Here is a 24,022-nt window from a genome sequence, read left to right as displayed (position 1 = left end):
TAGTTTTCATACGTCATAGTTTTAGTGGAGGAAATCAACACTGCTGCCTACCCTCTCATGGTAGGCGGTGATGAGCCACAGCTCCATGTCCAGGTTGTTGGTTCTCTTCTCCATGCCGAGGAAGAGGAGGAGGTTGTCGTGCTTCATCCCGCTCACGCTGAAGATGTCGTACTCGTTCTGCCACGACAGCTTGTCCTGAGAGACACAGAGGAGGACAGCATGGTCATTACACTGACTGACCAAGATCAGAGATCTACAAGCTCACAGCGACTCACTTCGCGCCGCACTGCGAGCTTGTACATCTGCTATTTTTGAAAAATCAGGAAAGTGTGAATAATTTAGATATTTTTTAACACAAAACTTCTCCTCTGGGGGGGCGGGGGGGGGGGGGGGGGGCCCTGGCACAAAACATTTTCAAATGGGGGACCACGGCCAAATGCATAGGCCAGGGGTTCTCAAACGTTTTTATACCACAACCCCATATTATGAGGGATTTGTTTTGGTGACCCCATCACCATCACCCCATTTTTTTTCGTTTCTTGATAAAAATTTGGTTGCCAATGCGCGACCCCACATTGGGTCACGACCCATCGCTTGAGAACCGCTGGCATAGGCTATCATTTTGGGGGTTTGATAACTACTGATTTAACACATTGTGTGCCAAAAACGGTCCGGACCGTTTTTGAGAAGCTGTGCGTTATGTGTCATAAACGGTCCGCACCGTTTTTCGCCCATTTTTTTTTTTATATATTTTTCCCACGTGGGGCGCTCTAACGAAACTTTGGGATCATCCAAGGAGTCTCTAAGAAGGAGAGGCCGGATGTGGATCCATATCAAAAATGCTTCCGTTCGTCCGCTCCAATGTTAACTCCTTGACTAAAAGCTTAATATCTCCTATTTATTTTTAACGTGGTGGAAGTGAGCCGTTCTCGATCGGCGATCACTCTGCAATGGAGGATCGCGTTAGAGATATTATTGTTCCAGGCGTTAGTCGGGACCCTCCGCCGTCTCGCACGCACGCTTTGTTTACACGTACGTCCGCGTCGGGGCTTCTACAGCACGAAACATATCAACGTAAGTGGATGGAAGATATGCTGGCACTGGATGTACCCTATTTTAATAAACCTCTGGCACACGATGTGTTAAAAGGCATTGTTAGAATGGTCCTCAGGTCTGAACATGACATGCTGAGTGGTGAACGCAGCCTGCTACCTGAATGGGGAAGATCTTGACGGCCACGTAGTCGCCGAGGAGCTGAGCCTTCCACACGCAGCCGTAGCGCCCCCTGGCTTTCACCTCCAGCAACTGCAGGGGTTTGTGTCCCGTGACGGGGGAAGGGGGGGAGGGGCCGGACTCCTGGGGGAAAACAAGAGAGAAACACACCAACCAACAGTGGTATTAGATAACAGGTTATTAGAGGAAGGGGGGGAGGGGGGGATTATGAAGAACAGAATACCCCAAATAACACATTCAATCCTGGAAAGCATCTGTGTCATAATTAAGTAAGAAAGTCATTGCCAGCACTCCGAGGTCCTTCTGGTACTTTGCAATATTATACTTTGGCCATTCAAAAATCGCAGATCTACAAGATCACAAGCTTGTAGATCTGCTCTACAAGCAGAAAATCGTGAAAAATGGGTGCAAATCTTTTCTTCTGGGGGGTCCCTGGAACAAAATATTTTGAGATGGGGCCTGCGGCCAAATACATATAATTTTGGGGGTTCTTGACATGAAAAAGGTTGAGCAGCACTCATATAGAAACATAGGTTTTTTTCAGAAAACTGTTTCTATTTCTTCAGTTTTTATGATACAGAAGACATTTACAGGTCCTAATGGGATAAGAGAGTAACTGAGACCCGGGTCAATATTCTGGATAGTGTGTCCAAGTAAACAAAGCCAGTGTGTTTTTTCCAGCACTAAGAGCCTCCACTAAAACTATGGCGGAAAATGTTGATCGACTACCTTTTCTTTCAATGACGAAAACTGAACAAAAGCTAAATAAAAACTAAGCTTTGATGAGTAAAACTATGAGTAAATATTCTGATGATTTCATCAACACATAACAAGTAGATGAAATGGTTAGTGAGGGACCAGTGGAGGAGAGATCCAGTAGGACTAAGACCACTTATTTTATGCTTGCGCGCGCGCGCACGCACGCGCGCGCGCACGCACGCACGCACGCACACACACACACACACACACACACACACACACACACACACACACACACACACACACACACACACACACACACACACACACACACACACACACACACACACACACACACACACACACACACACACACACACACACACACACACACACACACACACACACACACACACACACACGTTAAATCCTATGGCGGGCTGTGCTTTTGTGAAACATCCGTGATGAACACACTACAACCAGGGGTGGAAAGTACTGTACAATTTTGAGTTACTTTTACTTTACTTGAGTATTTCCAATTTTAAACACTTTTACTGTACTTTCTACTCCACTACAGCTCAGAGGCAAATATTGCACTTTTTACTCCACTACAATTATCTTAAAACTTTAGTTACTAGTAACTTTGTAGATTTTGATTATTATTACAAAACATACATTGACCACTTCTTTCTGCCATTTGAAAATAGCAGATCTACAAGCTCACAATACGCTACAACAGTGATCTCTCTCTCTCTCTCTCTCTCTCTCTCTCTCTCTCTCTCTCTCTCTCTCTCTCTCTCTCTCTCTCTCTCTCTCTCTCTCTCTCTCTCTCTCTCTCTCTCTCTCTCTCTCTCTCTCTCTCTCTCTCTCTCTCTCTCTCTCTCTCTCTCTCTCTCTCTCTCTCTCTCTCTCTCTCTCTCTCTCTCTCTCTCTCTGATATGAGAGAAGAATCCATAGAAAATGTCTCAGAGTGAGACTAAACAGTGAAGCGTTCACTTTCGTCATATTGATAGAAAAGTGTCGCAAACAGAAACGAGATCCAGGAAAAAAGCCTGTGTGTGTGTGTGTGTGTGTGTGTGTGTGTGTGTGTGCGTGCGTGTGCGTGCATGCATGCATGCGTGGGTGTGTGTGTGCGTGCGTGTGTGTGAATTAGGGTTGTAGTACTCGAGACCGGTCTCGGTCTCGAGACCGGTCTCGAGACCGCTTTTTGATTTACTCGTTCTTGTCTCGGTCTCGCCCATAATTTCACTCGGTCTTGACTCGGACTCGGACTAAGGGACTCGGGACTCTGCCCCCACCGAGTCCACTCGAGTCCAAGACCAAGTCACTACAATGCAATGAAATAATTGTATTATACCCATATTATGAGGAGCCTGTTCACATTAACATTCTAAGAGAGCTGTCTGGCGCTTATGGACAGCTGTCTTGGAGCGCATCATCTCGTGGTTGACAGCGCAGCAGCAGCAGCAGAACACACTCTGCCATGTCCCTCTAGTTTATATTATTTTTAAATTATTTCCACTAACAGCGCAAGCTTTCCAGGTGTTTATTTATTTATTTATTGTGTGTTCACTGTGTAGCCTGTGGTTGTTTTAATAAACGAGATTCTCTAAAGATGATTAGAGACGGCTTTCAGTAAGGTTTCCTTGCGCACATTATTGATTGCCAGTGGCTGACAGCGCGTGTGCGCATCTAATCACAAAACCCGAGGCTTGATCAACAGAAAAATATAGATTAATACATTTGACAAAATACAGCGAAATCCCAAAATTATTAGTCTTAATATCCAGTAAGCAATAGAAATGAACTGCAAACAAAATCAAAGTTATAGGCTATCAATATCACACAAAAGTAGAGAGAAGCTGTGATCTCACCTCACAAACAAATGGACAAGAAATAAATAATCCTTTTGCAAACAACATCCATGTTCTGTTTGTTTGTCAACAATGATCTAAATGGAAAGTTTATTTCAGCTATGTGACAGTTTGACATAGTTTGAGCAATTTTTGCTGTGCAGTACAGTCCTTGTTTAAGTTCATTGCCTTCACCTGTTGTTCTGCTGTGCGCAACAGGGCATATCTCCGCCAGGCCAGGTTTACCTACCCAGGCCATGAAATTCATAGGCAGTCATCGTAGCCAATTAGAATGAAATATGCTAAAACTGACTCATGTACTGATACAGAACCGTCGCTGTTGGGTGGAAACCTTGTATGTTCCTTTTTTTATTATTATTTAAAAACTGGTGAAAATAGCCAATCTACAAGCTTCAATTATTAATAATTAAGAAATATTATATTTTAAATAGTGCAAAATCAACTAAAGTCATTGTTAGTGCAAGTTCAATCACATTTAATTTGAATGAAAATAATTTGTGGGGAAAATACATAAAATCTGTGAATCTAATGTGATTCATATGACCCCTACTTCAGTCAGTGAAGTCCAGGGCTGAATGTGACAAATATTGAGACCAATATAACTTAGTACAAATATTGGTCATTTGCCAATATGGGTTATATTACACAGATAGTTATACTATTCTTGTACTATATTAAAATAAAATCATCCTTAACCTTCAAATTAAATTCATTATGTCCGTGGACTTTAAAAAAAAAGCCCTGGCATTTGGCCTTTGTGCCCTAGAAAATGACAAAAGGCCTGGAAATTCCAGGCCTGGTCACAATGCGTCATGGGACGCATTGTGAGCTTGTAGATCTGCTTTTAAAAAAAATATATATATAACTACTGTAGCCTGTTATTATGACGTTTACATATTTTAAAACTGAAGATGCAAACGCATATTGAATGACAGTGCGTTTAAATCGAATGTCTCACCAGTGTTTGAAACACTGATTCATTGCTGGGGTGTGAGACTTGGTTGGTCAATAACTTTACCATTCACATGTAATTCAGTCATTAAAGTAGCACATATCGATGTGCTAAGTAATGATGGCTCCTTGTCATTAAAGGGGAGTAGTTTTCATTGTTCTGTCTGTAAGGAACATTAATGTGTAATGATGATAATGGCTCATTGGTCAATTTGGTCATTGTTGTTTGGTCTAGGTTTACCATTGAGATGTAATTAATTCAGTAAAAATAACTAAATAGCTAATTGCTCTGCCATTCATTAAAAGATGCAAAGAATGTTTTAAATGTCAAAATAAAAACAAAACAAAACTAGAAAAAGTGCTCCTCGGAGCACAGGTCTCCGCCAGGTCAGGTAGGTTATTGTTGCTTCCTGGTGGCACTATAACAGGCCAATGTGAAAAGGGCGGCATTTCTTCCTCTCTAGTGGGAATGTGTGTGGAAAATTTCACGGAAATCGCATGCTGCGTTCATGATTTGAGGCATTTTGTTCCAAACTGATCTATCCTGCAAACTTTGGAAGCTAATGTTAGCAAATTAGGATGCAATATGAAATATCGGACACATCCGTCTTGATCACATGACTATAGAGATACTGTGTACTGATTTGCGTGATTTTTGGATAGAATCTGAAGGAGTAATAGCAACAAAAGTTTTGTTTTACAAAAGTCAGCCTCCTGGTGGCGCTCTAACAGGCAGATGTGAAAAATGCAGGGCAAGGGTTTTTCCTTGGCCTGTAGGGAGTGTGCAAAGTTTCCTGTGGCCTGTCATAGCGCCACCATGAGGCTGATTTGAACATTTTCTATAAAAAAATAAAAAATAAATTTGGTCTCGGTCTCGACTCGGTCTCGCCTCCGGTTGGTCTCAGCCTCGACTCGGTCTCGCCTCCCGTCGGACTCGGTCTTGACTCGGACTCGACCCCCTCCCTGGCCTCTCGGACTCGGTCTTGACTCGGACTCGCCCCCCCTCGGACTTGGTACTGACTTGGACTCGCTTTAGGTGGTCTCGACTACAACCCTAGTGTGAATGCATGCAAATGTATGTGCTGTAGCCTTGATGTGCATGCGTGTACGGTATGTTTGCTAGTTTGCTAGTACACACGCAAACCATATAACACCAAAAAAAACGTGTGTGTGTGTGTGTGTGTGCGCGTGTGTGCGTGTGTGTGCCCTTTACATGCATGTGTGTACGGTATATGAGGGCATGTACAGTATGGTAGCACACATGCAAACCATATAACACAAAAAAAACACATTTATGGCAGGTCTCTGCTGCCCGTGCGTATGTGTGTATGTGCGTGTCTGTCTGTGTGTGTGTGTGGCAGCATTATTCCCGACCCTGTCTCTTATCTTCCGGACTGCAGCCCTGCACGAGACGGGCCGGCCAGCCCGGCGCGCCCCCCCCGCCTCCCCCCTGCCCCCCCCCGGGTCTCCCATGGGTGTCACCTGATGCCCGGACCCATGGCCGGGCACCAGACCTCCAGCGAGGCATATTACACTTTGTCAGCAGACCACAGGAAATGGAAGGACAGGGAAAAAACACACAACACAACACAAAACACACACCTTTGCATTTCAATACTTGCGAGGACATAGTCATATTTTAGGACACCGATTTTACGAATGTCTTTTTAAAATCCTCTTGCCATTTTTTTAATCATAAGCCTAAAGCCGAAAACAGCAGATCTACAAGCTCACAATGCATCGTGCTGCGAACCGGTGTGAACTTGTAGATCGGCTATTGGTGCGTGGAGCAAAACTCCCAGCAATAACTTTTCCTAATTGTAAGCCTATCTAATTTTCTTTTTCTTTTTTTTACCATAAAACAAAAAAAGTGTGTGTGTGTGTGTGCGTGTGCGTGTGCGTGTGCGTGTGTGTGTGTGTGTGTTTCTCCAGCTCAGGTTTCTCCTGCATCTCCTAAGAGCAGCACTGAAGATCAACCCTACAACCCACCAACCACAGGCCTTGTTTCAGAAAAAAAGGGGGCGGGGGGGGGGGGGGGGGGGGCGGGGGAGTGACCACTTAAAGGGCTATTTCACTTTAAAACACTTCTGGGGTCATTTTAACGTCTGGCTCTGGCTTTTGTGTTGAGCACAGCCAGACAGTTTTTAAGTTGCTTGATTCAATATTGAGATATTTGATATGCATGTTATCAGACAGTCCTACATAAACCCATTGTAACTTCAAACTCCATTTCATCCATGTTAGACTCATTAAAACACACGTCTCTGCTTCTAGTGACTGATATTGTGCTTCTAATGAATGTTAGACTCATTAAAACACACGTCTCTGCTTCTAGTGACTGATATTGTCCTTCTAATGAATGTTAGACTCATTAAAACACACGTATCTGCTTCTAGTGACTGATATTGTCCTTCTAATGAATGTTAGACTCATTAAAACACACGTATCTGCTTCTAGTGACTGATATTGTGCTTCTAATGAATGTAAATAAGTATGTACTGCAGGTCAGAGTGGCTTATTGTCCCTGTTTTCCCGAAGGTGACCCGTTTCCTGTTCCGGTAAATATCTCCACATAGTATATTGTTTGTTTGGCTCGGCGGCAGATTTGAACAAGAAACACACGCGGCACCATCACCATCACCATCACCATCACCATCGCCATCACCACCATCACCATCACCATCACCATCACCATCACCATCACCATCACCACCATCACATCACCATCATCACCATCACCATCACCATCACCATCACCATCACCATCACCACCATCATCACCATCACCATCACATCACCATCATCACCATCACCATCATCATCACCATCACCATCATCATCACCATCACCATCACCATCACCATCACCATCTCCATCACCATCACCACCATCACCATCACCATCACCATCACCATCATCATCACCATCATCATCACCATCACCATCACCATCACCATCTCCATCACCACCATCACCATCACCATCACCATCACCACCATCACCATCACCACCATCACCATCACCATCACCATCACCATCACCATCACCACCATCACCATCACCATCACCATCACCATCACCATCGCGTTTTCCGGTTTAAATAAATTAAAAGTAAAGTAAATAAACCGGATGCAGCGTCTCCAACGGTGCGGGGGAGGGGTGGGGGGGGGGACAGGAACTTTACCCCTGCGCTGCCCAGACACAGAGGGGGAAATAGATAACCATCGAATCGTTCCTTCAGTTCATTGTCCAATAGCACAAATATTATTTACAAGGACAAGAGTAAAAACATGGCCTATTGATGTTCCTGTGGGTGGACTGGCTGGGACAGTGACCAACCTTAGAGAGCTTGTATTATTGGACACAGTTCAGGACAGTGACCAGAACTTGTACTCGAGTACTTGTACTTCAGAGATGCCCCCCCCCCCCCACCCGCCAGCCACGTGCGCGGGGAGTCCCACCAAGAGAGACACAGAGAGAGAGAGAGACACAGAGAGAGAGAGAGACACACAGAGAGAGAGAGACACAAAGAGAGAAGCAGACAGACAGAAAGACACAAAGAGAGAGAGAGACACAGAGAGAGAGAGAGACACAGAGAGAGAAGCAGAGAGAGAGAGACACAGAGAGAGAGAAGCAGAGAGAGAGAGACACAGAGAGAGAGAAGCAGACAGACAGAAAGAGACACAAAGAGAGAGAGAGACAGACAGAGACAAAGAAAGACAGAGGCAGGCAGACAGACAGACAGACAGAAAGTACCATCATGCACAATGCATTTACAAATGAGAAAGACACGACACACATTCATTCATGCAACAGCAACAACAGCAACAACAACAACCCAGACGAAACCTAAGACCCCTAGTACTAAAACTTTTGAATTTCATGGACCCCCCTTTAGGCAACGGACCACCCATTTGATACAAACTTTGATCTCTGAACCCCAATCTACACTGTAGGGGGTCCCAAGCAACACGGGGAACAGTTTAAACGCTTAAGCCCAATTTCATTTGTCGACAATTTGAAAAATAGCAGGTCTAGATCGGCCATTTTCAAAACATTTTGCCCAATGTTCTCTTATGGGGGTCCCTGCCACAAAAACCTTTTCAGATGGGGGTCCGCAGCCAAATACATATCAACGTGGGGGTCCTTGACATGAGAGATGTCGGAGAACCACAGCTGTACGGGATGGGAGATGGAGGACTGATAGAGAAAGCTGGTCTTACCTCAACCATTATGTGAAAGGCATGCTAGAGAGGAGAGGAGAGGAGAGGAGAGGAGAGGAGAGGAGAGACAACATGTTAACGTGGTTTACACTCGTCTACAGGCAGCAGGTACAACTCTAGGTTCCCATGACGACAAGACAAGGCCTGTCTTATAGGTTTTAGTTTACGGTTGATCTTGTGTTGTTTGTTCTTTGTGTTGCTTCCCTGTGGAGCTCCTTCAAAGCACCGTGAATCTAACTTCACAGCTTATTTATTTTACACAATACTATACACAGTGTAAAACATACAAAAGACAACCAAACAAACAGAAGTGTGAGGCTACATTGAGCTGCAAACATACACACAAGTAAATTACAAATCAGACTTTCCAGTGTGTGTGTGTGTGTGTGTGTGTGTGTGTGTGTGTGTGTGTGTGTGTGTGTGTGTGCGCGTGTGCGTGCGAGTCACACGCCAGTGTGAGGAATAGAACCCTGATGGTAAAAACAGGAACAACCATGATTCACATCAAAGCAGTGGTGTGTTCTAGGTTTTTTCGGAGGGTATACGATAATTATTCCCTGCACGACATGCGCGTGGTCATGGGTATACGCTATCGCGTTTTCAATGGATGAAATGGTTAGTAGACTGTATAAGCTTTTCCCACCCAAAAAATCTGCACTGTATGCGGTGTATACAGTGTAACACGGTAGAACACACCACTGCATCAAATGGTCTGTCTGTCTGTCTGTCTGTCTCTCTCTCCTCAGTTCATTACAATAAGGACACTATGTGTCATAGTTAGTCTTATTTATTGTGTCCTGCATAATGCTAGCGTTGTTGAGGGTTTTGAGCGTTGTTGTACATACCATTGTTCATTACTGATGGTGTTTGTTTGAGTGTTTTGATTGATTGAATACTTTATTAATAAGCGTGTCAACGGAACAGGTAGTTCAGTCAAAGGTTAATGCTACAATGAGAACACAATGTTTCCATGGTGGTCCGTGAGGTCTTTTCACTCTGCTATATCTATAATACTTTTTTCTTGCTCTGTAAAACTGTGTCTTAACTGCTGTACTGCACTTGCCGACTGCATTTCCCTCACAGGATCAATAAAGGTCTAATCTTAACACATTGGGTGCCAGAGGTTTATTAAAATATTATACGTTGAGTGCCAGCATTTCTTCCATCCACTTGCGTTATACATTTCGTGCTGTGAGAAGCCCCGACGAGGAAGTGCATGTAAACAAAGCGTGCGTGCGAGACGGCGGAGGGTCCCGACTAACGCCTGGAACAATAATATTTCCAACGCGACCCTCCATTGCAGCGTGATCGCCGATCGAAAACGGCTCGTTTCCACCACATTAAAAAGAAATGGAGATATTAAGCTTTTAATCAAGGAGATAACATTGAAAACGCCGACCGGAAGGATTTTTTACATGGAGCCAGATCCAGCCTCTTCTTCTCAGAAACTCCTTGGGTGATGTCAAAGTTTCGTTTTAGCGCCCCACGTGGCCCACATGTATAAAAATAGAATTGGGTCAAAAACGGTCCGGACCGTTTTCGGCACTTCTCGTTTGGACCCTCAAAAACGGTCCGGACCGTTTTTGGCATTCAATGTGTTAACTCTTACTTAGGCCTTTAAATTCCCTGAGGAACATAGGCCATTGATGAAATAATCTTAACTCTCCTCCCCTTTTATTATCTCTCTCTCTCTGACATTAGAATCTGTTTTTACCTCTTTTACTAACACACACACACACACACACACACACACACACACACACACACACACACACACACACACACACACACACACACACACACACACACACACACACACACACACACACACACACACACACACACACACACACACACACACACACACACACACACACACACGTGCATTAAATGTGTTGTTAATCTATATAAGGTCTTATTAATAATTCAGTAGAGTTCATGTTCCATACAGTTGACTCCATATGTGTGTGTGTGTGTGTGTGTGTGTGTGTGTGTGTGTGTGTGTGTGTGTGTGTACATTGTTATGCTATTGGTTGTGTGTTAAGTATACAGAGCTTAAAGCTGCATTACTGTATGTAACTTTCCTCTTGTACCCCGGATTTGAACCCGGTTTCCTGCACAAGTGCTGACATGTTTTCCATTGAGCTAATAGAGCCTGCCTGCTTGCTCAGGGGATAAATTCCCATAAAGAGTCCCCAGGGATCTGTACTTGTCCCATCCCCTTTTTCCCCTCTTTTTTGCCGAAAATAACCGATCTACAAGCTCACAACGTGTCGAAACATTTGTCACAATGTGGCGCGTCCTCAGCTTGTAGATCGCCTGTAATCGCCACATGTTTGTGTATATTATTCACAGCTCCCATCACAGAGTAGCTGCATGTAGGTCACTGCATCTTTATGAGGAATTATTTACCAATATATGATTTGACCCAGTCTGACTGAGAGAGAGAGACAGACAGATTGTATGAGAGAGAGAGAGAGAGAGAGAGAGAGAGAGAGAGAGAGAGAGAGAGAGAGAGAGAGAGAGAGAATACAAAAAGGAGAGGGTTGTATTTGCCCTTCATTATTTCCCAGGACAGATGAAACATTCTCCCTGTTCCTCCACCACATTAACTCTCTGCTCTGTGTGTCCGTTCCGGCTCACCGTAGCTCTGTGCCCTCTGCTAGTGGAGGGGTCAGAAAGGTCAAGGTCGTTCCGGCACACAGCAGCACAGGGAGTCTGGGGTCTGTCCTACTGGGACGTCACACACTAACACACACTACTGCTCCACTACTGCTCTGCAGTGTGGAAGGAGGACTGAGATACTGTGTAGAGAAAGATGTAGGCCTACAAGTAAAAGTCAAGTCAACATTTTACTGGAGTGAAACGTTTTGAAAGTCGCAAAAGTTGAAGTATCCATCATGCAGAATGTCCCATTTCACTATTTATCTCCAAACTATTTCAAAATGATCGAAATATTTTCGAAAATAGCGGATCGAAAAGCTTTAAAGGAGTAGTTCACCCAATAAATTACTTGTTTTCTGTGAATTACACACCCCATGAAGCCTTGAATTATTTTGATATAATTCATTGATATATTTTTTTGTTTTTGTCGCATTCCTGAGACAATAATTTGATGACCGGCGGTCTCTCCGGTAGGAGACATAAAGAGTCTCCTTTGAGTCTTCCTACCGGAGACATTAGCATCTTTCCGCCGGTCATCAAATTATTGGCTCAGGAATGTGACAAAAACTAAAAATCTTGTAATAATAATCTAAATACGCCAAGTAACTAATGTTTCCAAATAATGTAGTGGAGTAAAACGTACTGCATTTGCCTCAGAGATGTTGAGGAGTAGAAGTAGAAAGAAGTGGTGCGCACAGGGAGGGAGGGGTTAACTCCACAGGGACGCAGAGAGTAGCCTGGATGTCAAATAATAACACACTACTGCAGGGTTTCCCAAACAGTGGGTCGCAGACCCATTTGTGGGCCACAGACCCTTTTTACTTGAAGTAGCAGTACATTACATTACATTACAGTCATTTAGCAGACGCTTTTATCCAAAGAGACTTACAATAAGTGCATTCAACATAGGTAGGGAACAAAACTACTAATCACCAGAAGTGTTAAGTGCATTCTCTTCTAAAAGAATATAACTAGCGCTAAGGTAAAGGTAAGGTAAAGCGCTAAGGTAAAAGCGCAATATATCAGCTACCTACTTTTTTAAACAGATGAGACAAAATAATAAAATCAAATGAGCAAGAGCTAAAACAAATAAGTGTATCGAATAAACAAGATCCAATAAAACAATAAATCAAGAGCTTGTACAACTAGTTAACAACAAGTAGGCCAGGCAAAGAGGAAGGATAGTGTTTCCTGAAGAGGTGGGTTTTCAGCCTGCGGTGAAAGATGGGCAGTGACTCTGCTGTCCTGACATCAGTGACTCTGCTGTCCTGACATCAGTGTCTCTGCTGTCCTGACATCAGTGTCTCTGCTGTCCTGACATCAGTGACTCTGCTGTCCTGACATCAGTGACTCTGCTGTCCTGACATCAGTGACTCTGCTGTCCTGACATCAGTGACTCTGCTGTCCTGACATCAGTGACTCTGTTGTCCTGACATCAGTGACTCTGCTGTCCTGACATCAGTGACTCTGTTGTCCTGACATCAGTGACTCTGCTGTCCTGACATCAGTGTCTCTGCTGTCCTGACATCAGTGACTCTGCTGTCCTGACATCAGTGACTCTGCTGTCCTGACATCAGTGACTCTGTTGTCCTGACATCAGTGACTCTGCTGTCCTGACATCAGTGACTCTGCTGTCCTGACATCAGTGTCTCTGCTGTCCTGACATCAGTGTCTCTGCTGTCCTGACATCAGTGTCTCTGCTGTCCTGACATCAGTGACTCTGCTGTCCTGACATCAGTGTATCTGCTGTCCTGACATCAGTGACTCTGCTGTCCTGACATCAGTGACTCTGTTGTCCTGACATCAGTGACTCTGCTGTCCTGACATCAGTGACTCTGCTGTCCTGACATCAGTGTCTCTGCTGTCCTGACATCAGTGTCTCTGCTGTCCTGACATCAGTGTCTCTGCTGTCCTGACATCAGTGACTCTGCTGTCCTGACATCAGTGACTCTGCTGTCCTGACATCAGTGACTCTGCTGTCCTGACATCAGTGACTCTGCTGTCCTGACATCAGTGGGGAGTTCATTCCACCACTGTGGGGCCAGAACAGAGAAAAGCTGTGACCGTGTGGATCGGCCAGAAGGACCACTGAGCGACGAGGCAACCAGTCGCCCCGAGGCGGCAGACCCAAGTGGTCGGGCAGGGGTGTAAGCCTCGACCATAGCCTGGAGGTAAGAAGGAGCTGTTCCTTTCACTGCCCTATAGGCTAGCACCAGGGTTTTCAACTGGATGCGAGCCGCTACGGGGAGCTGAACAAGCTCCAGAGGTCTGATGGCAGATGCCGGAGCACCAGTAGCAGTAGTAAGTGAGGCATTGTATTAACAGCCACACATGCTTTCATGTCCCGTACGCACTACGCAGTGACTCAGAGCAGGTGTGAGGTTCTGCGTACCTAATGAACTCATTCAGGTAGAAATGACAACTATGCTCATGGAAGCGATATAACCCTTTAGTATAACATCTGCGTGTACGTACTAGGCCTGTCCCCGACTAAGGATTTCTATAGTCGAATCCCATTGGCCAAATGTTACCTATAGTCGACTAATAGTCGATTGCATGATTGGACTGAGTTTGGCAGTGGAATCAGTCTGATTGGACGGCCAATCTCTCAGTCGAATCATGCAAAAAAGATGTTATGCAATAGAGGAACATTCCATTTAGGCTGTAGGGGTGCTTAGTGTCTGATTTAACATATACTTGCTTGATTTCTCCCAATAAATCATGATGTATATCCTATTTTTGGCAAGCTATTAGTTAATTAATATAACAAATTAGACCAATCTCTCAGTCGAATAATTAAAAAACGTTTTTCCCCATTTTTTTTCATGATTCGACTAAGAAAACGGCAGTCGAATCAGACTCCGTCGATCGATTAGTGGAATGGACCCAGTAAGGGTCCATTTGTATCCATGTGTACACTCTCAGAGTTAAAGACCTCCCTTCCCCAAACTCAAACATAGCCTAAAACTATTCCTGTCCTCAACCAATAAGTCGAAGCTTTGATAAACCTAAAATACAAGTGAGCAACATAGTTTTAACTCCTTGAACACCTAAATCCTAAATCCTTTTGCAATTGAAGCTTCTCTGTGCTATATTGGCCACACACATGCGCACACACACATACGCACACACACACACACACACACACACACACACACACACACACACACACACACACACACACACACGCATGCGCACACACACACACACTCACACACACACTTTACTAGTAATGTAATGTAAGGGATCAAAGCGGTAATAAGGATAAGGATAATTCCTTTTAACAGGTCGTTCATGAAAGTCCTTGCGGTCTTGTTTCCAATGAGAACCTGTGAGCAATTAGGGTTAAGAGTCTTGCTCAGGGACAAATTTCATATCATCGGCACATATGCTGGGATAGCCTGGAATCGAACCTGGGGCAACCAGGGCCTCTGGTTCCCTAGGCGGGCTCACTAACCACTCAGCTATGGCCGCCCCTAATGTAATGTAATTACATTACAGTTACTAATACAGGTAACTCTCGTTTGTTGTTGCTTTTTTAAAATGTACATAGATGTATATTGTATAAATATACAGTATATGCATAATTGCACTGTGTCCCATTAAGTGTGCGATAGAGTTTGGTTGATGCTGAGTCTCTTCAGGAGTCATCATCATCAACCATTGATTCAGGGGTATAATTTGGGGTGTTTGAGGTGTCAGGGGTAGTTTTTTCCTGGTTTGTGTTGGTGAGGTGTAAAGGGTAGTTTTTTCCTGGTTTGTGTTGGTGAGGTGTAAAGGGTAGTTTTTTCCTGGTTTGTGTTGGTGAGGTGTAAAGGGTAGTTTTTGCCTGGTTTGTGTTGGTGAGGTGTAAAGGGTAGTTTTTGCCTGGTTTGTGTTGGTGAGGTGTAAAGGGTAGTTTTTGCCTGGTTTGTGTTGGTGAGGAGGTACTTACGTGCGTGTATGATTTCAGGGATATAATTTTGGAGGTGTAAGAGGTAGTTTTTTTTTGCCTGGTTCGTGGAGGAGGTACTTACGTGCGTGGGGACCAGGGCTGCCGGGTAGGCCAGCTTGTGATGCCTCCACATCCAGAAGGAGAAGAGCAGAACGGCAGCCAGACCCATGATGGGAACCAGAGAATACAGCAACGTGGTGAAGAGCTGGGGCTTCTGGGAAAACGGGTTGGAGGTCGCTGAGGACGGAGGGAGAGAGAGAGAGAGAGAGGAGGGGAGGAAGAAACCAAGAAAGAAAGAAAGAAAGAAAGAAAGACAGACAGACAGCATGGTAATAGGCTCTAAATATGCTCTCAGGACAGAACTGAAATGAAGCCTCTCTTTGCAGGGTGCTACTATTGAGCAGGTTAAAGAAGTCAAACTGATGGGTGTCACTATTGACGAAACACTGTCATGGTCCACCCAGATGAATAATACAGTGGTGAGTAATGAGTAATGCCATCTATGCCATTAGAAGGAGTGCTCATCTGTTAACTAACACAACAATTACACTAGTCATACAATCTCTAGTTCTGTCAAACCTGGACTATACTGTCCTGTTATCTGGTCTAGTGCATCAAAGCAAGAACTTGGTCAACTTCAGCTTGCTCAGAACAGAGCGGCAAGACTAGCACTTCACTGCTCTGTTAGGAGTAGTGTGGATGCTATGATGGAGTAGAGTGGATGCTATGATGGAGTAGTGTGGATGCTATGATGGAGTAGAGTGGATGCTATGATGGAGTAGTGTGGATGCTATGATGGAGTAGAGTGGATGCTATGATGGAGTAGAGTGGATGCTATGATGGAGTAGTGTGGATGCTATGATGGAGTAGAGTGGATGCTATGATGGAGTAGAGTGGATGCTATGATGGAGTAGAGTGGATGCTATGATGGAGTAGAGTGGATGCTATGATGGAGTAGAGTGGATGCTATGATGGAGTAGTGTGGATGCTATGATGGAGTAGTGTGGATGCTATGATGGAGTAGAGTGGATGCTATGATGGAGTAGAGTGGATGCTATGATGGAGTAGTGTGGATGCTATGATGGAGTAGTGTGGATGCTATGATGGAGTAGTGTGGATGCTATGATGGAGTAGAGTGGATGCTATGATGGAGTAGTGTGGATGCTATGATGGAGTAGAGTGGATGCTATGATGGAGTAGTGTGGATGCTATGATGGAGTAGTGTGGATGCTATGATGGAGTAGAGTGGATGCTATGATGGAGTAGTGTGGATGCTATGATGGAGTAGAGTGGATGCTATGATGGAGTAGAGTGGATGCTATGATGGAGTAGTGTGGATGCTATGATGGAGTAGTGTGGATGCTATGATGGAGTAGTGTGGATGATATGATGGAGTAGTGTGGATGCTATGATGGAGTAGAGTGGATGCTATGATGGAGTAGTGTGGATGCTATGATGGAGTAGAGTGGATGCTATGATGGAGTAGAGTGGATGCTATGATGGAGTAGTGTGGATGCTATGATGGAGTAGTGTGGATGCTATGATGGAGTAGTGTGGATGCTATGATGGAGTAGAGTGGATGCTATGATGGAGTAGTGTGGATGCTATGATGGAGTAGAGTGGATGCTATGATGGAGTAGTGTGGATGCTATGATGGAGTAGTGTGGATGCTATGATGGAGTAGTGTGGATGCTATGGCTGTCATGGAGGAGGGTGGATGAAAGACTGGCATGCAGCCTTATTCTGTGTATTCCTCACAGAAACCCTTTAGTTTGTTTTTACAGCTATTACCTGCAAATGAAAGACATGGTTATAATACTAGACAGGCATCAAGTGGTCACTTTACTTGACCTCTGCCCAGAATCAATGCACTTAAGAAAACAGTAATGTACAGAGCCATGGCATTCTGGAATGTGCTCCCCACACATTTGACTCCAACAAGAAATACATTTGGTTTCAAAAAGAAACTTAAGCAAGCAATAATCAGAAAGGAAATTAGATTAGATTATTATTTTGGGTATTTTCGGACGGACAAACCTGTTTTGTTTCTCATTTTAATTTCACTGTTAATGTACATTTTGTTTGTGTTTTTGTTCACTAACATTGATTATGTTGTACTGCATTTTATGATTTGTATTATGATGTTTTTGCTTGGACCCCAGGAAGAATAGTCTCCATTAAGGTGTATAGACTAATGGGGATCCTTAATAAACAATAAATAAAAGGTTTAGGGGTTAGAGACCTACTGTAGGCAGTGGACTGAACAGTTTAGGAGTTAGATAGAGACCTACTGTAGGCAGTAGACTGAACAGTTTAGGGGTTAGATAGAGACCTACTGTAGGCAGTGGACTGAACAGTTTAGGGGTTAGATAGAGACCTACTGTAGGCAGTGGACTGAACAGTTTAGGGGTTAGATAGAGACCTACTGTAGGCAGTAGACTGAACAGTTTAGGGGTTAGATAGAGACCTACTGTAGGCAGTAGACTGAACAGTTTAGGGGTTAGATAGAGACCTACTGTAGGCAGTGGACTGAACAGTTTAGGGGTTAGATAGAGACCTACTGTAGGCAGTGGACTGAACAGTTTAGGGGTTAGATAGAGACCTACTGTAGGCAGTAGACTGAACAGTTTAGGGGTTAGATAGAGACCTACTGTAGGCAGTGGACTGAACAGTTTAGGGGTTAGATAGAGACCTACTGTAGGCAGTGGACTGAACAGTTTAGGGGTTAGATAGAGACCTACTGTAGGCAGTAGACTGAACAGTTTAGGGGTTAGATAGAGACCTACTGTAGGCAGTAGACTGAACAGTTTAGGGGTTAGATAGAGACCTACTGTAGGCAGTAGACTGAACAGTTTAGGGGTTAGATAGAGACCTACTGTAGGCAGTAGACTGAACAGTTTAGGGGTTAGATAGAGACCTACTGTAGGCAGTAGACTGCCGGTGGGCCTGGTTCTGGGGAGGCGATGATGGAGAGGCCGGGGCGTAGAGGAACTTCTGGTTACACATACTGCCCTCACAGCAGCAGAAGAACACGTCTGGACTCTGCTTCCTCTCCACACACTCACTGCTGCACGCACACACACACACACACACACACACACACACACACACACACACACACACACACACACACACACACACACACACACACACACACACACACACACACACACACACACACGTCATTGTAATAAAGCGGTGGATGGACATGAAGGACAGAGCAGCAGAGGAGGACGAGGACATGAGGAGAGAGAGGTTGTCTTTGTACCAGTGAACAGAGTAAGGAGAATAACAACCAGAGGATGGTTTAAGTGATGTGTTTAAAACAAGTGTTAAATAGCTCTGTATTCTCTTAGTAAGCATTGCTATAGTGTTTGTTCAGTAACAGTGTTAAATAGCTCTATACTGTGATAGTAATCAATCATTACTACAGAGTGTTTAATAGTGTTTAAGAGTGTTGAGAGTGTACAAATCCATTTGTATACTCTCAGAGTTATGGGGGTCTTTGAAATTAGAAGGCTTGAGAACCACTGTGCTACACTAAATGGAACAGAGCCTTAATTAGCATCATTGGTAACACCTGTGAAGCAAGTAAGGAAGAGGCTCTGTTCTCTCTCTCCTCCCCCCCCTCCTCCTCCCCCTCCTCCTCCTCTCCTCTCCTCTACCTGTCATAACAGTTGACGTCGTCCAGCCAGCATCCCTGCTTAACGATGTCTATGTGTCCAGAGGAGTTCTTCCAGGTGGAGAAGCAGTGCAGACGCTTGTCTTTGTCCCCAAAACACCTCTCCATGCCACTGAGGTTGGTCCTCTCCTTCTCCATGCCACTGAGGTTGGTCCTCTCCTTCTCCCAGCCTGAGTTATAGTACACACACTGATGGCTCTCTGAGCCTCCTAGGATGGTTCCTATAGAGAGGAGGAGAGAGAGAGGAGGAGAGAGGAGTTATAGTAAACGCATTAGTAGTAGAAAAGTAGTAGAAGGCCTGGACCGCTGGCATAGCGGTCCAGGCACCTAGAGACCAATAGTTTGTTCACAAACATTGAGACTGGACGCACAGGTGACTGTTTCATGTAATCAATTCCCAACAGATCCCCAAACCTGTTGATTTGGGGTTGAGCTGGTTTCAGTTCATTCAACCTCCTCTTGTGTGTAGGCTAGTGAGGCGCGCCCTGGCGAGACATATATACTTCATTGCGCGCCGAGAACAGCGGACATACAAGCTCACAACCGCGTCGCGGATGAGACCGTTGTGACTGTGAGCTTGGAGGTCTGCTGTTCTCGGCCGTTCTCTGCGCGCGACACCTTCGCGGGGCGGAGCATAAATTAGGCTTGACGGCTGCAGCTGCGCGAGCAAGAGCAGGTTCTGGTGTCATGATCATAGAGCGCTCCCTCCTCCGTTCTGATGACAGACACTGGAGGCGGTGGGGTTTGGGGGACAACTGCTTTGAATTGTTATTATTGTGTTTACAACAGAAACCAAGGATTATATATTTCAAGAGCGAGAGATCACAGTAAACATCCTAAGCATTCTTCCTCCACACTGGGAGAAAAACAGCATCTGAAAGTTTGATGGGATGCATTTTTACACGTGAGGCAGTGACCACTTTAACATTGCATCTTATGAGCGGTGGGGTTCATTTGGTGCCGGCCTGCGTGCGCACACTGGTTCTTATCAGTGTGACGTTGTCTGTTAAGGCGTCTATAGGCTCAGTGTAAACTGACAGCGTGTCGCGGGTTCGAGTCCCGATCCCGGCGGCCTTTGCTGCGTGTCACTCCCCATCTCTCTCTGTCACTCTACTGTCCTGTCAATAAAAGCATAAAATCCCCCCAAAAAAATATTCAAAATGCATGTTCTCCCCATGTCCCCTAGGGTAGGTACCCTCACTAAAAACATGCAGTAATCCTGTCTCTATACTGCCTCCCCCTGGTCAGCCGGGGCGCCTGATGGAGGGGAAAGTAACTGGTTGGAATAACGTTTTCCTTCCACGCGCTACGTCCTACCGGGGAAACTCCCCCCTGTCAGGTGATAAGAAGCTACATCCTACCGGGGAAACTCCCCCCTGTCAGGTGATAAGAAGCTACGTCCTACCGGGGACACTCCCCCCTGTCAGGTGATAAGAAGCTACGTCCTACCGGGGACACTCCCCCCCTGTCAGGTGATAAGAAGCCACGTCCTACCGGGGACACTCCCCCCTGTCAGGTGATAAGAAGCTACGTCCTACCGGAGAAACTCCCCCCTGTCAGGTGATAAGAAGCTACGTCCTACCGGGGACACTCCCCCCCCTGTCAGGTGATAGAAAGCCACGTCCTACCGGGGACACTCCCCCCTGTCAGGTGATAAGAAGCTACGTCCTACCGGGGACACTCCCCCCTGTCAGGTGATAAGAAGCTACGTCCTACCGGGGACACTCCCCCCTGTCAGGTGATAAGAAGCTACGTCCTACCGGGGACACTCCCCCCTGTCAGGTGATAAGAAGCGGCCTGCTCACTCCTCATGCGTTGAAGGAGGCATGAGCTCAGTTCTGGGCTCTCCCTAGGCTGGCAGAGGGAGAGTAGCGCCCAGGATTACTTGGTGAAGAAATGGGTTACAAAATCGTGGGATAAAAAATTAGAAAAATTAAATAAATACAAAATATATTTAATGAAAAAGAAAAGTTGTAGAAAATATATACAAATGATTGTGACAATTATGCAAAAAAAATATCACAATTATCTCATATAATTGCGATTATAGGCAATGATGTAATAATTGTGACAGGCCTACCAGAGGACCAGAGAGGTCTGGGGTTGAAACTCAATTCTTTATAAACCAGACGGGCAGAATTTTGAAATGAATTATTTCAAACACAGGGGGAGGAGCCAGCGTAAAGATCTAAGAACCGGAGTGATACCATCCACTCTCTCTCTGAAGAATGATTCCATGATTCATCCTCTGGGACAAGCAGCGGACCAGGAGACACACACACTTATACCCAATAACACGCCAGCAGAGCAGACCACTGTCTGTGGGTTTAACCAGCTCTGTGTCCTCTAACCCTTTTAACCCATTATATATAGCAACAACATACGTTTTTCCAAAAAGCTCTTAGGATTTACAACAGTGGTTTAGAACAGCGGTTCTCAAAAATAGCAGCTGTACAAGCTCACAGCGCATCACTTCGTGCAGCGCTGTGAGCTTGTACGTCTGCTATTTTCGAAGATCTTTGGAGAAAAAAATATCGAAAATGTTGAATAATTTGTATTCGTTTTTTGGGGGGTGGGGGCGCGGCCAACATATCATTTTGAGGGTCCTTGGCACGAAGAAGTTTGAGAACTACTGAATTAGAAGGCTTTTTTTTTTTTTTAATATGGGCCTCAGGTCTTAATGGGTTAAAAGTGAAACATTTAACCCATTAAGACCTGAGGTCAAGGACCCCCAGGGACCCCTCCAGAAGAGAAGATTTGTGTAGAAAATAAATCCAAAATTCAAACACTTCCAAGATTATTTTTTTTAAATGTTCGAAAACAGCCAACACTAAAATGTCTTTTAGCGGTTGTAATGGCTTAATACAAGTCCACAGTAAAACTAGAGTTTTTACAGGATTATTCTATTCCTCCCTGTAGCCTGACCACAGAGCAGAGAGAGAGGTTTTTTTTTATATCACATTCCAACAAAGTACAAGCAGGCTGGCAGGCAGAGGACTTCTCTTTTTTTGGGATAATACCCAAACCCTCGCCTGAAAAGCCACTTTTTTCTCCCTCCTCCGTCTCTCCTCTCCAACAACCACTGGAGACCCAGAATCCTTCTAAACACCCCGAGGAATACAGTCCCTGGAGAGACACCGCTGACTGACTGAGAGAGAGACACTCACTCATAGACAGAAAGAGAGAGAGAGAGAGGGGGGGAGAGAGAGAGCAGGGGTGTCAATTGGTTAAGGCAAGGTATGGCAGGTGCCAGTGTACCTTGGCTCCAGGAAAGAAAAAAAAAGAAAAATAACATGAATAGTAGCCTAATGCAGGTGTAAGAAGACCATTGTGTTTGTATTGTGTTATAGGTATAGTGCATAGTTTTCTATGCATTTCACCCCAAATGTTGCCCCGCGCGGCAAAGCCACGCGCCCAGGATAGGTGTCCCTTATTTCAATCTCTGGGAGTTGGCAACCCTAACCTTGCCATACCTTAGCTTTTGCTGAACTGACGCCACTGAGACAGAGGGAGAAACCAAGAGTGATAGAGAATGAGAGGTGAGACAGACAGACAGACAGACAGACAGACAGACAGACAGACAGACAGACAGACAGACAGACAGACAGACAGACAGACAGACAGACAGACACCGCCTGAAAGGTTTGATAGAGGGTGAGAGATGAATAAGAGACAGACAGAGGACTTGGCAGTCAGTGGAATGCGTTCCACCATGCATGTGTTCTGCAGTGATACAGTGATACAGTGATACAGTGATGCAGTGATACAGTGATGCAGCCCAGTCAGTGGAATGTGTTCACCATGCATGTGTTCTGCAGTGATGCAGTGATACAGTGATGCAGTGATACAGTGATACAGTCCAGTCAGTGGAATGTGTTCACCATGCATGTGTTCTGCAGCCATTCTGGAAGTTCACTCTGTTGTGTGGCGGCCAGAGGGGTTACGTTAGGTCAGCCGAGGTTACTGACCACACACTGCGACCTGGGGACTAGACCGGTGGTCCATGAGGGGGTTGTAAGCGGGTCCCAAAATATTTGCTTAGGCAATTGGCACTGAGGGAAAAAAATGTTACAAAAATCGTGGGATAAAAAAAAAAAAAAACACTAAGATTTTTATTATAATAATGTAAAAAATAATCTTTTTTTCTTTATAAACCTTGAAAAATTAGTTTTCATTGACATATGGGAGTTTATTAGTTTTTTATACTACAATGTTAGTTACATTGATCCAAGCCAGAACCCTAACACGAGGAGACCCATGATAGTGAACACTAGCAATGATTACCATCAGAATATAGTAACTATTTACCACTTAGTTCAACAAAACAATATCACTTACACCTTTAATTACTCTCAGCATACTCTCAGAATTAATACTAATAATAAAGTGTATTATCATAAGCATTAGAGTTAGAATTAGCTTTCATAATTAATTATTGTTTTGAATATTTGACCATTTCATTGTATATTGCGTTTCATTGTATAGGAATGAGACGTTGCATCTCAAGAAGCTATCCTCCTCTCAATTAGTTTTAGTCATAGTCTGTTGAATAAAATTCCATTTACTTTTAGTCATATTTTAGTCATCTGAAATGTTTTAGTTTTTGTCTAGTTTTAGTCGACTAAATATCATAAGATTATAGACGACTAAATCTATAGTTTATTTTGTCTACTAAAATGCATGTTGGCGGTGCCTTGATGGCGTCGTAATGGCTGATTTTACACTTGGCTGCATGCTGAAAATAGAAGATCTACAAGCTCAC

General features: G+C 44.5%; 1 protein-coding gene across 6 annotated transcripts in view; it reads right to left on the bottom strand.

Moving 5' to 3' along the window:
- The window catches only part of LOC308080839 (activin receptor type-2A-like), a 45,985-nt gene that overhangs the window by 10,457 nt on the left and 11,506 nt on the right, over nt 1–24,022 (bottom strand). Inside the window, exons 1-7 of one of the 6 annotated variants that reach the window (XM_080422868.1) lie at nt 21,341–21,388; nt 19,244–19,481; nt 18,500–18,645; nt 15,661–15,815; nt 8,981–9,004; nt 1,213–1,356; nt 52–195 (exon numbers count right to left, since the gene is read on the bottom strand). In XM_080422868.1, the coding sequence (XP_080278994.1) occupies nt 52–195; nt 1,213–1,356; nt 8,981–9,004; nt 15,661–15,815; nt 18,500–18,645; nt 19,244–19,398 (768 nt within the window). In that variant the 5' untranslated portion in view covers nt 19,399–19,481; nt 21,341–21,388. Of the gene's footprint in view, nt 1–51; nt 196–1,212; nt 1,357–8,980; nt 9,005–15,660; nt 15,816–18,495; nt 18,646–19,243; nt 19,482–21,340; nt 21,389–24,022 lie in introns of those variants that run through there. The other 5 variants (XM_080422865.1, XM_080422866.1, XM_080422869.1 and 2 more) reach the window with 5 other exon arrangements.

This window comes from Gymnoscopelus braueri (assembly GCF_963280865.1).
Source record: "Gymnoscopelus braueri genome assembly, chromosome: 24".
Classification (NCBI taxonomy): Eukaryota; Metazoa; Chordata; class Actinopteri; order Myctophiformes; family Myctophidae; genus Gymnoscopelus; species Gymnoscopelus braueri.
The sequence above is the reverse complement of the archived record's forward strand: the minus strand, read 5'-3'. Positions and strand labels throughout refer to the sequence as shown.